The sequence below is a fragment of the Pinus tabuliformis genome, chromosome 3_1, assembly GCF_031772625.1.
Source record: "Pinus tabuliformis cultivar Carrire ecotype Pingquan chromosome 3_1, CPIR1, whole genome shotgun sequence".
In the NCBI taxonomy this organism is placed as follows: Eukaryota; Viridiplantae; Streptophyta; class Pinopsida; order Pinales; family Pinaceae; genus Pinus; species Pinus tabuliformis.
In genome coordinates, this window is record NC_142301.1 from 1,573,453 (window position 1) to 1,589,687 (window position 16,235).

Consider the following 16,235-nt stretch of genomic DNA (forward strand, 5'->3'; position numbering starts at 1 on the left):
CAACAATAGAGTAATCTTATATAGTTTTGTTCAAGCTTCTAGTAAAATAATGCATAGTTTTTTTTGTTTCACACAAAACTATGTTAATGATTTTGTTTGTGATTAAAAACACTTAAGATTAATAATAACGTGTATATCCTTGATAAAGTATGAACGTGCACAAAATTGGGATTACAAGAGTAAGAAGTAAGATCTTCTACATAATCAATTCCAAAATTGAGGTTGCAATAGTAAGAAATGTGATCTTCTACATCATCAATTCTTACTTTGTTCATTCTCCTGTCCCCAATTTTAGGGTGAAAATGTGAATATGGGTAATACTTTTCCTTCTTTTTTTTTACATTTTCATTTTTTAGGTCTCTATAAACATTTTCATAGTTAGCAATCATTTTTTCTAGAAAATGTTTTTGATAGAAAAGTTCATAGATTTTCGCATTAGTATTAGTTCTCCCAACCATAAAGTTTTATAGAAAGTTTCACTTCTTCTTCTTCTTTCTAGAAACATTGGTATTAGTGTGACTATATAAGTGTCAAATATTTGAGAAATGTTTCTTAGATCTCTTTGTCTCTACCTTAATGAAGCCCAATAGCAATGAGATGTATTCTTTACAACCTTAATGTTTGAAGCAACATTTTATGCCTCTATCAGATTCTTAGGTAAGATATAGAGAAGCTAACATAACTAATATTATCAGCAGATCTATGAAATAGGTATTATGTTATAAATCTCATGCATTTTTTTGCATGGATTGAGAGATAAAGTGAACAATCAATGCCTCACCAAGAATAACTTAACTTACTTGGTGGTCTTGATGAGTAATTTCCTTTTTCTTTATGTTTGTATTGACCTTAGAAATTATAGATGTTTTAGCTTACATAATAAGAAATGGATGGAATAATATTAGATTTTCATATTCTTAGAGCCCTATAAAAGAAGAAGCCTTTTTTCATGGCTCTTATAGTGTTTTGATAGAATTCCCACCCTTCAATAAAGGTCTCAAGGACGGTGACAATTTATTCTTTTCTAATGAGATTTATAACAAACATGACTCCTACGGTTAAGTATGATTGTGATATGTTTGAGACATCAATTTAATATGAAGTATTCAATCATCATATAAATACACAAAACAAATAGTCTTTGATATAGATGTCACAAGAATGTTTGATTATGACCTTGTGTTTAGAGTTTTATATTATCATTTCGATTATTTTGAAATTATTTTTAAGAAAATAAATAAGTTTCAATAATAATGACTTTTATTTTTGTTCATTAATTTTTAACATTAGAAAATTAATATTTTTTTAAATTAATTTTATTTTAAAATATATATTTAGTTTTTCTTCAAAATTAAAATATAATTATTTTTACAATTTTTATTTTAAAAATTGGATAGAAATATTCTATTCAATGTCAAATAAAAAAATAACCATTTTACCATTTAAATTAATGTTTGTTTTAAACCAAAAATATTAAATATTATTTAACTAAGAATATTTAAGTGAGATTAGTCTATGGAAAATAAAGATTAGATAACCCTTTTCCCAATTTAAATTAATATTTGTTTTAAATCAAACATTTTAAATATTATTTAACTAAAAGTAATTAAGTCATAACTCTTTTTTCCGATTTAAATTAATATTTGTTTTAAATCAAATATTTTAAATATTATTTAACTAAGAGTAATGAAGTGAGATTAGTTTAACGAGGAAGTAAATAACGAAAATTTCAACATGATTTACAATTGTCAAACCTTAAGGGGTTTTGGATTCCTGATAAGATTTTAATGGTGTTAATCGATTTTCACACTTAAAAATGAATCAAACAATCTTATGGTCCAAATAAATAAATAAATAAAAATTTAAGCCATGACTCTCGGGATGAAATTGCGGCCTCAGTAGAAAAAGACAATTAAATGTGCCATATTCCTGACTCCACCCGTGGCGGATCCTGCCAACGATGCAGCCAGCTATGTAGCTTTGTTTTGTATGTCACGTGTTAAGTAATTGCCCCATATTTAACTATATCAATGTTGGATACTGCCAGCTATCCATTGGAAAAAAGTATTCAGGTGGTACAAATCAAATCTGTCAGTGTCGTCAATGTTAACCTGTGAAGGAGATTCTACAGAAGATTGAGAACCTGACAGAAAAAGAAAGGAAAGTTTGCTGGCTAGTTACCATTGATGATAAATACCACGTTGAAGTGCACAAGAATCACGTAACCTTACGAATCAAACAAAAGAGGGACCGCAATTTTGTCTAATTATCTTATACTGACATCACTGCTTAGGTCGATGACAATGAGATTACCCGATAAGAACAGTTTACTGATATCACTGCTTAGGTCGATGACAATGAGATGTACTCGATAAGAACAGTTTTTCATAAAATGCTTATGACAAAACATGAACCAGATATGAACGAAGTAGAAGCTTTGTTTTTCAATTGACAGATGTAGTTTTTTTGGTGTTAGGGATTTTTACGTGTCATCATCTTTTTACAATGCATTGGTCATGATTAATTGAAGATAGTAAGAAGTGAGCGTAATCTATATAATTGTAAACTTCGCTCTGGTGCATAATTGGCAGCTCAAATCCAGAGCAAGAAACTGTAGTGCTGGATTAAGGGAAGAGAAACGAATAAAGTTTGGCAATATTGATATCAATATGATGAATGAAAAGGGGAAAAATGATCTGCATGCAGTGATTGTACCATTTCCTGCACAGGGTCATGTCAACGCTCTCATGGAATTGGCGCAGCTGTTGGCTATTAGGGGAGTGTTTGTCACTTTCGTCAATACTGAGTGGATACATGAACGCGTGTTGGAAGCTTCAAAGAAAGCTAAATCCCCTGTTTGCAAAGGCAATCTGGATTTGGAGCAGCAAGAATGGAGAATTCGTTTTCTGTCAATTCCTGATGGTCTACCGCCCAACCATGGCCGCACCTCCAACTCGACAGAGTTACTTCTTTCGCTACAAAAGTTAGGCCCAGCTTTGGAGGACCTCCTAATTACTACTGCTCATAGAAATTCACCATCATTTCCACCCATCACATTCATCATCACGGACGCCTTCATGTCTTGCACGGAGCAAGTCGCAAGCAATATGAAAGTGCTCAGAGTTATCTTCTGGCCGCTTTGTGCTGCCTCATCCATTTCTCAATGCTACGCCAGTTTGCTTGCTTCTGAAGGATATATTCCAGTAAATGGTACGTCTAGCCCTTTCCAATCCACATCGAACAAATATTTTTTCAATGTTATATGAACATTTTGTGGGCGGAATTTAATTCTATTATAAATTTGGAGAATATTTCAGAATTAGAATAAATATTTTTTCAATGTTATATGAAAATTTTGTGGGCGGAATTTAATTCTATTATAAATTTGGAGAATATTTCAGAATTAGAATGACAAAAACCCTGTGATACTAGTAAAGTAAAATCTCAGACACAAAAAATCTCATAATTAGGTAACAGCAGTAACAGATGTACTGTATTTTTCCTTTTCATTCTCTCTTATTTTTAAATATTTTATATTCTGCTATCTAAATAAGAATTGCTTAGTCTAATTAGGCCTAGGAGTTCTCCAGAAAGTTATAGAAATTCCGGTCATATTTAGAAAAAATCTGGCAAGGATTTCTGTAAATCCAAGTTATAGTTGTTAAACTTCAAAATTTTAGGTGTTCTAGACGTTTTTGATGGTGCTGAATCTATTTCCACCATCAAAAACATTATTCAAACACTACTTTTACTAGATTTTTTGAAATTTTTTTTACCAAATTCCGACCACTTTTGACAATCCAGGCAATTCCTCTCCTTCATTTACTACTCCAATAAGAATAGCCAATTTATATATTAGACATTCCTTTTGATTCTGTTCATTTCCATTTCTATAGAATGGAGAATTTGATTTATACTCACATAAATATAAAATTTATTTTTAATTTAAAACTAGGTAAATCATAAATAATTGTAGATATTAATTTGAATTGTTTCATCGATTATTTTGATTTTGATTTTAATTTATTTTTGAGAATCTAATTTACATAATTTAATTTTACAGAATTTATCCACGATCATAAAAGATTCGTTGTAAGGAATTTTACGTTTTGTGAATTTAACTTTACAGAATTGATCAAAGATCATTAAGGATTCATCGTGGGAGACTTTAGGGTTTGCCAGAGTTGTTGAATATTGAACTTCATTATAATTTGATTCAATTAATTATTATATGTTTTTGGGAATAAAGTAAATATTTTTTATTCCTTCGCATTATAGACATATATTCATGTTTTTAGAATTCGCTTTTGGTTTCTTATTAGGAAAACTAAATTAGATAGAGATTTTTTTTGTTAACCCAAAATAAAGTTAGAGTGATCATGGAAACAAAATATTAAGAGAATTTTAGTTTTTTATTAACGGATAAGAAAGAGTTATGGGCACCGTGGAAGAAAAAGTACTATGACTAACTATTAGGTTTCTAAGGCTAATTTTGGCTTGAAAAAACTATAGAACTTAAACCTATAAATAGTAAAAGCGAGACAATTAGAAGGTATTTAACCAAACTTATTAGAATCGAAGGGGCTCGAGTAGTATGAGATTTTTATGACTGTATGGGGAGTAGCAAGGATAAGGTGAGATTCCCATTTGTTTCTCTAGTTGTTTTTATGACTGTATGGGGAGCAGCAAGGATAAGGTGAGATTCTCATTTGTTTCTCTAGTTGTGTAAGCATTCAATCGATCGATATCATCTTTATCTACATTTGATTCAAGGTCAAGATCATGTCCTCCTTGATTTCATTCCTTTTAACTAAAACCTTTCCTAGAAGAAATTTCAAGTGCCAATAAATCTCAATAGCATACATGTACTAGTTATAGCGACCTCTAGTATCTCATGCATTCATAAACCAATTTTCGCCCTCTGCCAAAACCTCTATATCAATAAGAGTGTGTTTTTCATCAACTAGTTCTCACTCTTTCTAGGCAAATTTCCTCTTGAACAAGTTGAGGGTGAGCTCCTAATATTTGGATGTCAAGCCCTTCACACACATTTACTCCCTTGAATGCCCACATTCTTAGTAATATGTTACATCCTAACATATCCTTGCTCTTTGTCGAGGTATGATAAACATCAATTGAAAGAGGGGGTCAAAGCTACCAATAGGTTGCCACGTCTAGCTACAGTTGAATGATAGTCGTCTCTCAAAGAAAGTAACAAGACTGGAGGGGTATTAGGTCCTATAATACTAGTGATTCCCCATTACTATTGTCATTGTAGCCCCTTATTGTTATTGTTGTGCCCCTGTTGTCCCCACATTGTTATTATTGTGCCCCATAGAAACCCATTATTGTTATTTTTGTGCCCTTATATTATTACTGTTATGTCGGCTTTGATTATATTGTGACCCCGTAGACTCCTATATATAGAAAGGAGGTTTTGTTATTTGAATCATCCAACAATTGTTCATTTGTGTAATGTAAAGGAGGTTGCCTCCTCAAAGAGGCTTATTTTGAAGTCATTGATCTATTTGTTCTTCTATTTTGTGATTTGGTTGCATAACAAGTTGGATGAGTCTATGAGCACTAATGAGTCATTGAGGGTCCTACTCAATGCAAAGATGCCAGCCACTCAAGAATCTTGAAGAGCCCCAACAAGAGTAGTGGGTAGATTGGTTGGGTTGTTGTCGGGGGTAGTAGAAGAGACTAAGTTCTCAACATATGGATTATTTGAACTGCAAGTTAATAAGAAAAATTCAATTGCATGCCAGGGTAGCAAAGAAGTCTAAGTCCTTAACATATGAACTATTTGAACTATGATTTGATAACAAAAATCCAATTGCATGTCGATGCCACCTCAAATTACTATTGGTTGGAGGTGACTTGTCAGGGAGAGCAAGGATAAGGTTTAACCTTAGAACCTAGGGATTGGATGAATGTTCCAACTCTGACACTACCTGGCTAGCTTGAAACCACCCACAAAGCATGGATAGTGTAGAATCCATGAGGAGGGTGATAGAAATAATGTGGCTTAGCCGAATCTCTCTTTGTATCCTCCAAGAGAAGACCCAAATTTAGCTAACACCCACTATAAATAATTGATGAGGAGAAGGAAAATGCCAACCTTCACCTATTGAATGTTAAAGAAGAAGAAACCTTAGGCTCTAGGGTATCATATTGCTCCATTCTCGAGAGGATACACCAGATCCACACCCTTTATCTTGTCAAATATTGATTTCCTAATCCTAGGATTATGATTTGAAACGAAATGTCTACCTCATGTTGCCAATTGAAGGTTGCTTTGGTGTGAGAGTGCAAATTGACAAACTCCCCTTGTTTCTTGGTACACATTCCATTTACTCCTCCGAATCTTCTTATACCGCCTACGAACCCCTTTAATGTATACTCCTTGCGGAAACTATATACTAAAATCATTGAGTGGTGAAGCATTATGTCATATTGTGTCCATTGCAAGACATATATTAAACTCCTAAGGGGGCGTGTTACCATGTCCTATTGGCATGTGAGGTGGTGGAATGCTAGCAACACACCTACCCACTTTTTTCATCGCTATTACCCCATACTAAGAACTTAATTAACTTTTTTTATTATATTTTAATTTATATATTACTTATTTTTTATTTAAAATAACTTTAATTTAATTAATAAATATATTTTATAATTGTATTAATAAATGTTAACTATGTTCATTAAAAGAAAACGAAAAACTAAAAGAGCAAAATCAAAATTTCATTTTTTTTTAATTGTTTTTCTTCAATTATTTTTTTAAATTTCATAGTTATTTTTAAAATTTTATAAAAAAAAAAAAAAAATTTAAATAAAAAACTTTTTAGTTATGGTAATCATGGTCAAGGAAAAAAAAAGAGAGAGAGAGAAAGAAAGAAGACTATGATTTTGAAATACAATTTAAAACTATTACATTTAAGATAAAAATTTATGAGTGGAGTGTTTATTTTGGAATAGATCTTCCAAAATTTTAATTTAATTTATTAATTATTAACATATGGATGGTAAGGATTTAACCTTTATAGAATATTCACAATATATTTTTAATAGTAATTCCCAGTAGAGGTTGATATTTATTTCAAAGGTAGTTATGCCTTTTTTGTTTTTCAATTTAATTAAAAAGACTTGTAAAACTAAATTAAAATAAATTATATAACAAATATTTTTTTTCTTTGTAAGGTAATATTTGCATTATCTATCAAAATTGTGCATTCATTACATATATTGCAGTGACACACTGGTCCATAAGGATTAGGCTTCATTGTTGCAAAAACTAGCCCTACTGGGCTTAATTGTGACATAGATGTTTTTATATCACCAAGCTAAAACATAAAACTAAGAGAACCAAAGCCTCCATGAGGCATGACCTGACATATGAAGGACATGAATAGAGATAAAGACAACAAATTATATCATACCATACCCAGGTCCAATTTCAATGCAATAGTCATCGTATCCCTTGCTAATGGGGTGGCAATTCAAAAAGGTGACTATTGATCCACTCATAACCCACCTCTTAGCACCGTCATGCTCTAGACCTTCCTCCCTATAAGTCTCATCCTTGTGAAATGACTAGAAGACCACTTATTCCATTTAAACTCTTAAGAAAAGATCCTTGCCATAAAATATTGAGGAGGTGGCTGGTGTGGGGGCTTGCGTTTATTGGCCTTCATCGCCAGTTAAGAGCCCAAGGCCATCCCCGCTAGTTGGAACGTGGACCCTTACGTGGCTAGCACCAGCTTCTGGGTTATATATAAAACATTTCAACTGTGAAATAAGTTATGGCTTTTTAGTCTTGTGGTATTGATAAGCTATAATGTTGGTCTATGGTATTGTAGCAAATCTCCATGGTAAAGTGGGGATGAATATCCATGGTTAAGAATCTTGTTCCATGTTTTTTTAAATGTATATATGTTTAACTCATATATCAATTCTTTTAATAATAACAATAATGAAGAACAAGTTATGATTTAGTTAATTTTATGATTCTCTAATCTTGACAATGTGAGATGTCTGATGAGGTAAGTGTCTTTATTCTTATCATGCATTGATGCCTATAGGAATTTAGGAGCCATTTAAATTATATGGTTGCATTAATTATATTCATTGTTAAAATACAAAAAGTATGGTATTGTAATATGATCTAAAACTATTTTAATTTGTTAGTCTTCTTTAAATATAAGGAAACAAGTGAATGGGTTAATGGCCTAATATATAAAGGCATCCAATAGAGGCTTGCAAAAGTGGAACCCTACTCTCTTATAAAGTAGCATTAGGTTATTCCAAGTAACATGAGTTTTCTGTAAATAAAGATGAATCAACCTATATTAAAAAACAGTACCAAATGATGATTATCCCATTGCTAATTTTATAATTCAATTAAGCTACATTTTGGTGTTTTCCCTTACATATCTCTGAGTAATTTTGCAAAAATTTAACAAAAATTTGTTAGCATTATAAATTTAAATTATTTAATCGGCATAATCATAATGCACTAAAAATTTTAAATCTATTTATACATTCAAAAATATATTTTAAATAATAAGAAATGAAAATTTCATAAAAATAAAAAATATTCTAAATTCCAATTTAAAAACCATATCATCCCATAATTAAAATATAACGTTTAATTATTATAATTTTTAATTATTTAAAAATATATATAAATAATACGGAATTGATATTGATGCAAACATACATACGAAAGTTTATGTCTTTATCGTGTTTATAAAAACACAAGTTAGCTTTCCTACGAAAATAAATGATGAGTGGACTAGTCTATTGGCAAATAAGTGATCAAGGTGGAGCATAATCTTTGTCCAGTAGAGCTACAAGTTTGTTTATGTAAATTTCTGCTAAGTGATATGTCGTTTTATACAAATTTCATAATTTGTGTTTTTAACTAATTCACACGCTAAAAAAAATATTGGAATGCTAAAGTTCAAGCAACAATTTGCATTTATTTTTTTGAAGGCAAGATTATAAGCGAGATTAAGCAAGTTTTATATGAAGGTTTGTTTTTATTTTTGAAGTTAAATTTTCATTAATAACTAGTTTAGACTTATTTTAATTTTATATTTATCGAACACTAAGAAGTAATTTTTTTATATAAAATTTGAGGAAAGGTTTGCACCTCGAAAAATTTGATTAGTCTGGGCGATTGATAAATCTAGGATTAAATGAATCTAGGTTGGTTTCAGTTATGTGTGACCATGAAAAATTTGTTGAACATATAATTATTCTAGTGGTTTTAAATATGCCAAATATGTCTAAGATTAATCTAGTCATTTTAATTTAAATTTGCTTTGTTACCTATGTTTGTTGAGATGATGGAGACTATTAATAAATTGAATGATTAAATAAAAAAATTGAATGCAAAGTGACAATGTAACAATGTTGAATGATACAAATTGTGAATAATAAGAATGTGGTCAATTACAAATAGTCTCCATTGTGATCAATCTAAAACTATTTTCTTCTACTATTTTTATTGTCACACCTATTAGTTTTGTCATCTTTTCATATGGATCATATGAAAAGGGTGGTTGAAATCATATTCAAAATTTTATCTCGAGCTATTGTAGTAAACGTCATATATTGTTTCTCTTTCCCTCCAATTTTAATAGTGTCTTTCTTCAAAGTCAATCATTGTGCCTTATGAAGTGTTAAACTCCAAGTAAGTTTCAGTGGTAGTTGTTTTCTATTACTTCGTTTGAATGCAAAGTGACTAACAATGTTGAATGATGGAAAATGAGAATAATAGGGATGTAGTCAATTACAAATAGTTTAGTTTAAAAAAAAAAAAACATTTTAGGTATGTGAACATTTGATTTAAGATGAAAATTCAAGTATTTTATTTATGCTTGAATAATTTTAACACAGAAATCAATGCACATCATCAATAATTTTTTTGTGCTTAGACTAAAGTCAATGCACATTATTAATCTAATTACCTTGAAATTAATGTACATAATACATATAGTTACATCAAATTAAAAATCAACCTCTACTTTGAAATTAATGTATATAATACAAGCATTCACATAGAATTAGAAATAAACATCTACACTGAAATCAATGCATCTAGTGCTATCAATCAAATAGGAATAGGAATCAACATCTACATTGAAACCAATGCATCTATTTTAGTCAATAACATTGTATCTCCCCCTCTCTCTCCCCTATATCTCTCTTTCTCTCTCATATATATATATATATATATATATATATATATATATATATATATATATATCCCTCTCCATCTCTCCTTAATTGTCTCTATCTCACCCCCCTAAACATGCACACACACTCTCTCTCTCCATTTATATCTATCTCTCCCTCCCTCCCTCCCTTTGTCTCTCTCTTCTTCCCCCTTTCCTCCTTCCATCTGTATCTCTATCTCCCTTTTTCTCTCCTTCTTTGTCTCTCTATCTCACCCCACAAACATAACATTTACGCGCCCTCTCTCTCTCTCTCTCTCTCTCTCTCTCTCTCTCTCTCTCTCTCTACATGTTTTTATTATTCTCTCCCTCCCTCTCTCCTTCTCTCTCAATTCCTCTCTCTCTATCTCTTTCTCTCTCTCTTCGCCTCTCTCTATATATCTTTATTATTCTCTCCCTCCCTATCTCCTTCTCTTTCAAGTCCTCTCTCTCTTCCTTCCTTCCTCTCCCTTTCTCTCACACCTTCCATTGTTTCCCCCTCATCATTCTCTCTCTCTCTCTCTCTCCAACCTTGTCACTATCTCCCCCTCAAACTTAATCTGTCTCACCCTCCCTCTCCTTCTCTCTCTCTCTTCCTTCCTCTCTCTACCTCTCTCTCTCTCACTCGCCCTCTCCCCCATCTCTCTCTATCTCTCTCTCCCTCTCTCTCAATTTCTGTCACTATCTCCCTCTCTCTCTTATTTTCTCTCTTACCCATTCATTTCTGTGTCTACCTCTCTTTCTCTTCCCCTTATCTCTCTTTCTCTTTCCTCTCCTTCTCTCTCTCTTCCCTCCTTCTCTCCTCTCTCCATCTCTACCTTATCACTCCCACTCTCTCTATAGCTCTCTCTGTTTCTTTGTTCTTCCCTCCATTTATCTCCCTTTCCAAGTCCATCTCTCTCTACCTCCCTTTCTCTTTCTCTCTTTCCTTTCATCTCTATCCTCCTTCCTCTCTCATACACACTCTCTCTCTCAATCCATGTGATCGATAATTGTCACTCTGTGTAACCAATAATATATGTAAGGTGTAATATAATAATACTTCTATTGGATATTATTATTATTATTATTATTATTATTATTGAATAATAATAATCAATAATATTTATTATTATACCAATAATAATATATAAAGAAAGAACCTGTTAAAAAATAATAGTATGTTAACTTTACATTATCGAAAAACCAATTTCTTCTGACCAAATTGGTGCTAGGTTCCTTACATTTACATTTTATATTTATGTATGTTTTAATTTGAATATTCATTCAAACATAGATTTAATATATATATATATATATATATATATATATATATATATATATATATATATATTTCTTGACATTCAAAAATGTTGACATACTTTATTACATTACACCTACACATCTCCCCTATACTAGGTTGTAGAGCACCTCTCGGTGTAATAAAATGTCCAAACTCTTCTTTGTTTTGGAAAATAAGAAATTTACTATGTAAATTCCCAAACAGTATATCGTACATGTTAGAGACAATAGAAGATATTAAGGTTGTTGGTCGATGAGAGGTTATTTGAGATTACATAATGTAGCCTCGACTCTCACATCACATTTTTATTAGAGATTTTATTTATAATTGCAATAAGTTAATGGATATTTAATGATGTTGTGATTTATATTAGTATAGTAGAGATATGAGTATTTGATTCTATAATTTTTTTATTTATGTGGTTATTATTCTATTGGGAATGTGTGGTGATTTTTTGGATTTAATGTTTAGGATATTTTTTTGGACAAAAGTCTATTGGGTAGATTCTAGATTTTGAATTAATAATTTTCTATTTGAAAGGGATTGCATTTGCATGGGATGGTGAACAAAAAAGATGTGCGGCAAGGGAAAAGTAACCAAAATTTGCCAAGTACAAGCCTAGAAAATGTTATGTTAGATCTCAATCCAAAACCCTTGAGGAATGGGCTTTAAATATCTCCAATTGTAGACACAAAATCCCATAATAAAAGACTCTTTGTAGAGGTCAAGAAAGAATTGGAGAAGAGTTTGACTTCTAGTGACAATGTAGATGTTGGGATGATTAATTCAAGAAGCAAAGACAATCATTTTTGGAAGATAGTGGACCTATAATGGTCCAAAAATATTTCCATTTCTATGATTATAGAAATTAAGGCACAGGCATTGAAATCCTTAATATGATACATCAACATAACAATAAAAATAAAAAATTAATCAATATTATAAAGAGGTCTAAAGAAAGAAGTGAGAAGTCACAAAAAGAGAGAGAAATTTCAATATCAAAGGAAGTCTACTATTAAATAAAGGAAATAACATGTATATAACAAAAAAAAAAAAAAAAAAATCTCAAACTCAATTTAAGATCCCAAACTGCCCCATACATATTCATTGTAGGCTTCACCTTTAAATCCTAGGATTAGAAGTAGTTATTTCAAATTATAATCTTGAGATGAACTTTGTTGGACCAAATATGTTAAGTCTCTAATGGAAATAACGCAATACATAACAACAATCTAGTTTGTCCTATCTTAGAAGCTAGAGTTGTTGGGAGCAAGATTTGTTATTGCATCCACTTGGGTTCAATTCCAAGGGACATGTTTGGTTCAATGTGATAAGGTTGGAAGTGCAGGAACCCAACTGATTTCAACTTTGAGAGATGTGTTTTCTCCATTGTGATAATTCTAGAATAGTTGGTGCCCCCACTGGGTTCAACTTCAAGTGACATGTTTTACCCTTTTTGATAGACTAAAAAGGTATGTCACCCCACTGGGTTCAATTCCAAGGGACATGTTTTGCCCATTTTGATAAGGCTAAAAGAGTAGACACCCCCACTACGAAGGACGTCTCAATCCTTACTAAGTCACAATTAATTGCTATATCAAACTTACCAACATTCTTACAAACAATAATACATAACTACACAACTAGAAAAAAAAAAATTCCACCTGATAATACCATAGAATATCCTCACCAAAATTACTAAAAACCCCAAAGTAACTACACAATATATTAAAAATGATCAAATTTTAATTTCTTCATCACCAAAGCAAACACTATATCTCACCATCAAATCCAAGATTTAGATAAATCCAAAAATTTTCCCAACAATCATTAATAAGGGGATGGTTGATTAAATCTTCATTGGAGATTTCCATAATAATATGTGGCCTCAATTAATAAGGAGATGATTGATTAAATCTTCATTGGAGATTTCCATAATAATATGTGGTCTCAGCTACTTGCTTGCATGATAAAAGAGCATTCCAAGTGATGGCTATGATACACCTGCTTCCATTAATATAGTAATTTCTTCGGAATTGTTTAAAATGCTAAAACAATCTTGTCTAAAAGAATTATTTTTATTTTTAATAAAATTCTTGCAATAAAGTTTTACTTACATTTTATTTTTTAGATTTGGAATATCCCTGGTAGGCATCTCAATTTAGCTATTTGAATATTTTTGGATTTAATTGTTTCTTTAATTTCTTATTCAATGTTTTAATATTTAATGGTATTCCATCATTTTAAAACTCTGTTTTTTTCAATCAACATCAAAATCTTATAAAAATGAGTTTTTGTTATTTTGAAATATAAAATTATTAATTCACCTATTATCTTTACAAATTTATTTATTTTTATTGATTATTTTAAAATTGAAATTAAAATATGGTTATAAAAATATTTATTATTATTAATAGTTATTTTCAATTTTAATGATTTTATTTATTTTTTATTTATTTTTTTTATTAATTATTTTAAAATTGAAATTAAAATATGCTTATAAAAAATATTTATTATTATTAATAGTTATTTTCAATTTTAATGATTTTATTAATTTTTTATTATTAATAATTATTTTCAAGTTTAATGATTTTATTAATTTTTTATTATTAATAAATGTAATTATTGCATTCAGTTTTTTGTGATCCATATTACATTAAAAAGAGTAGTTTTTAATAGAAATCACATAAGACCAACTAGTATGATTTGTCATCAAGACCAAATAGAAGACTATAATGATAAACCACTCCTTAGTTCAAAAAGCGTCCACAAAATTTTAGATGTAATTATTATTAATAAAAAAATATTTATTATTATTGATTATTACTTTTATATGTAATTGCCTTATAAAAATTAATAATCTCCCTCTATATATATGATTATTGATTATTTTAAAATTAAAATAAATTTATAAAGAATTATTAATTATTATTCTTATTTTTGGTTTTAATCCTATAAATTTATTTATTATTAAAAATATTATTTAATGCTCTCACCTTTAATTTTTCAGGTTTTGAGGAATTTATTTTATTTTATAATATTTTTTGGATTCCAATATTTTAAATATATATCGAGCTAATGCTTATCATTCTAGCAGCAATGAAGTATCGGAGATTGTGGATGAAATACAAAGCAATCATTTCATTTCTATTTTTATTTTCTTGACAATGTTAATTTACTATAGAAACCTAAATGCTTTTCATTTGCTCTGCAAAGATAATAGTGATACTTTGTTTGTGACTTTTTCAGTAAGGGAATTAAGGGAAGCGAAAAATCAAGAAAAGCTCATTACTTGTCTTCCGGGAAACATCCCACCATTGAAGCCAACCGACCTGTTTTACCGGTATACAGATCAGGAGCCACCGGACATTCGTATCAATGCCATTCTTTATGAATCGCAGAAGCAAAGCAAAGGCGACTATGTATTAGTGAACACGTTTGAGGAGCTCGAAGGGAGGGATGCAATAACAGCACTCTCTTTGAATGGCTGTCCTGCTTTGGCCATTGGGCCTCTTTTTCTTCCCAATTTTTTGGAAAGAAGGTATCCGTGCAGCAGTCTGTGGGAGGAGGAGGACAGCTGCCTAACATGGCTCGATATGCAACAACCGCGATCAGTTATATACGTTTCCTTTGGAAGCATCGCTATGAAATCTGAGCAACAGCTAGAGCAGCTGGCGCTAGGTTTAGAAAGCAGCGGCCAACCTTTCTTGTGGGTTCTCCGGTTGGATATCGCAAAAGGCCAGGCTGCGATTTTACCTGAGGGCTTTGAAGAACGAACAAAGGAGCGGGCACTGTTTGTGAGGTGGGCACCACAGTCAAGAGTACTTTCCCATGTCTCAGTGGGATTGTTCCTCACACACGGCGGATGGAACTCTACCTTGGAGGCAATGAGTATGGGAGTTCCTGTAGTGGGATTCCCATATTCTGCTGATCAGTTCCTTAACTGCAGATTCGCCAAGGAGGTGTGGAAAATCGGCCTAGCTTTCCAGGATGTGGAGGTAGATAACGAAAAGGTGGTCATGAAAGAAGAGGTGGTGGATGCCGTGAGGAGAATGATGACAACACCGGAAGGAAAGAAGTTAAGAGACAACGTTCTCAGGCTGAAGGAGTCAGCAGCGAAGACCGTCTTCCCCGGAGGATCTTCTTTTCTGAACATAAATACGTTCGTTAAAGACATGATGACGATGGGTAAAGGAGTAAAATCCTAAAATGAAAGAAACCATGTGACTCGGTTTTCGTAATATATCCCAAACAAATTCCAAAACATATAACAGATAGAGTGTGACTTTTTAAATTGCCGTCGGCACAAAGTTCTTTGTTAACCATACAGCATTTCCCATAAATATTCGATATGCTCCAGAACATTGAAACCCTTACCAGAAAGTTCTTTCTTAAAATTCCCTTTAATGTTTATAGCAACTTTTGCCATAACTATTCGACGACCAGATTACTAACTGAACTTTATTAAAATCCCCTTTAATGTTTATAGCGATTTTTCCCATAAATATTCGATATGCTCCGCAAGATTAGGAAGTTATAAAGTATGTTTGACAGGAACTTTGATTTTGCGTGTTAAATTATGGAAACACTAACTGAAAACACATCACCAAACAGGTAATTTGACTCTGCAAGTTAAATTCACGCGTGTCAATGCAATCACGCTTAGATCACATTTTGACAGTGAATCGCCTATCTTCATGTTGAACCAGTCTCGGTTGAAGTTTATCCGG

General features: G+C 31.3%; 1 protein-coding gene across 1 annotated transcript; it reads left to right on the forward strand.

The window, feature by feature from the left end:
* Positions 1–2,418: 2,418 nt before the first annotated feature.
* LOC149185477 (linamarin synthase 1-like) lies at positions 2,419–15,799 on the forward strand. Its single transcript, XM_089410696.1, has 2 exons — positions 2,419–3,210; positions 14,755–15,799. Exons 1-2 carry the CDS (start codon positions 2,670–2,672, stop codon positions 15,711–15,713), a joined length of 1,500 nt encoding a protein of 499 aa, XP_089266822.1. The 5' UTR covers positions 2,419–2,669; the 3' UTR covers positions 15,714–15,799.
* Positions 15,800–16,235: the final 436 nt, after the last annotated feature.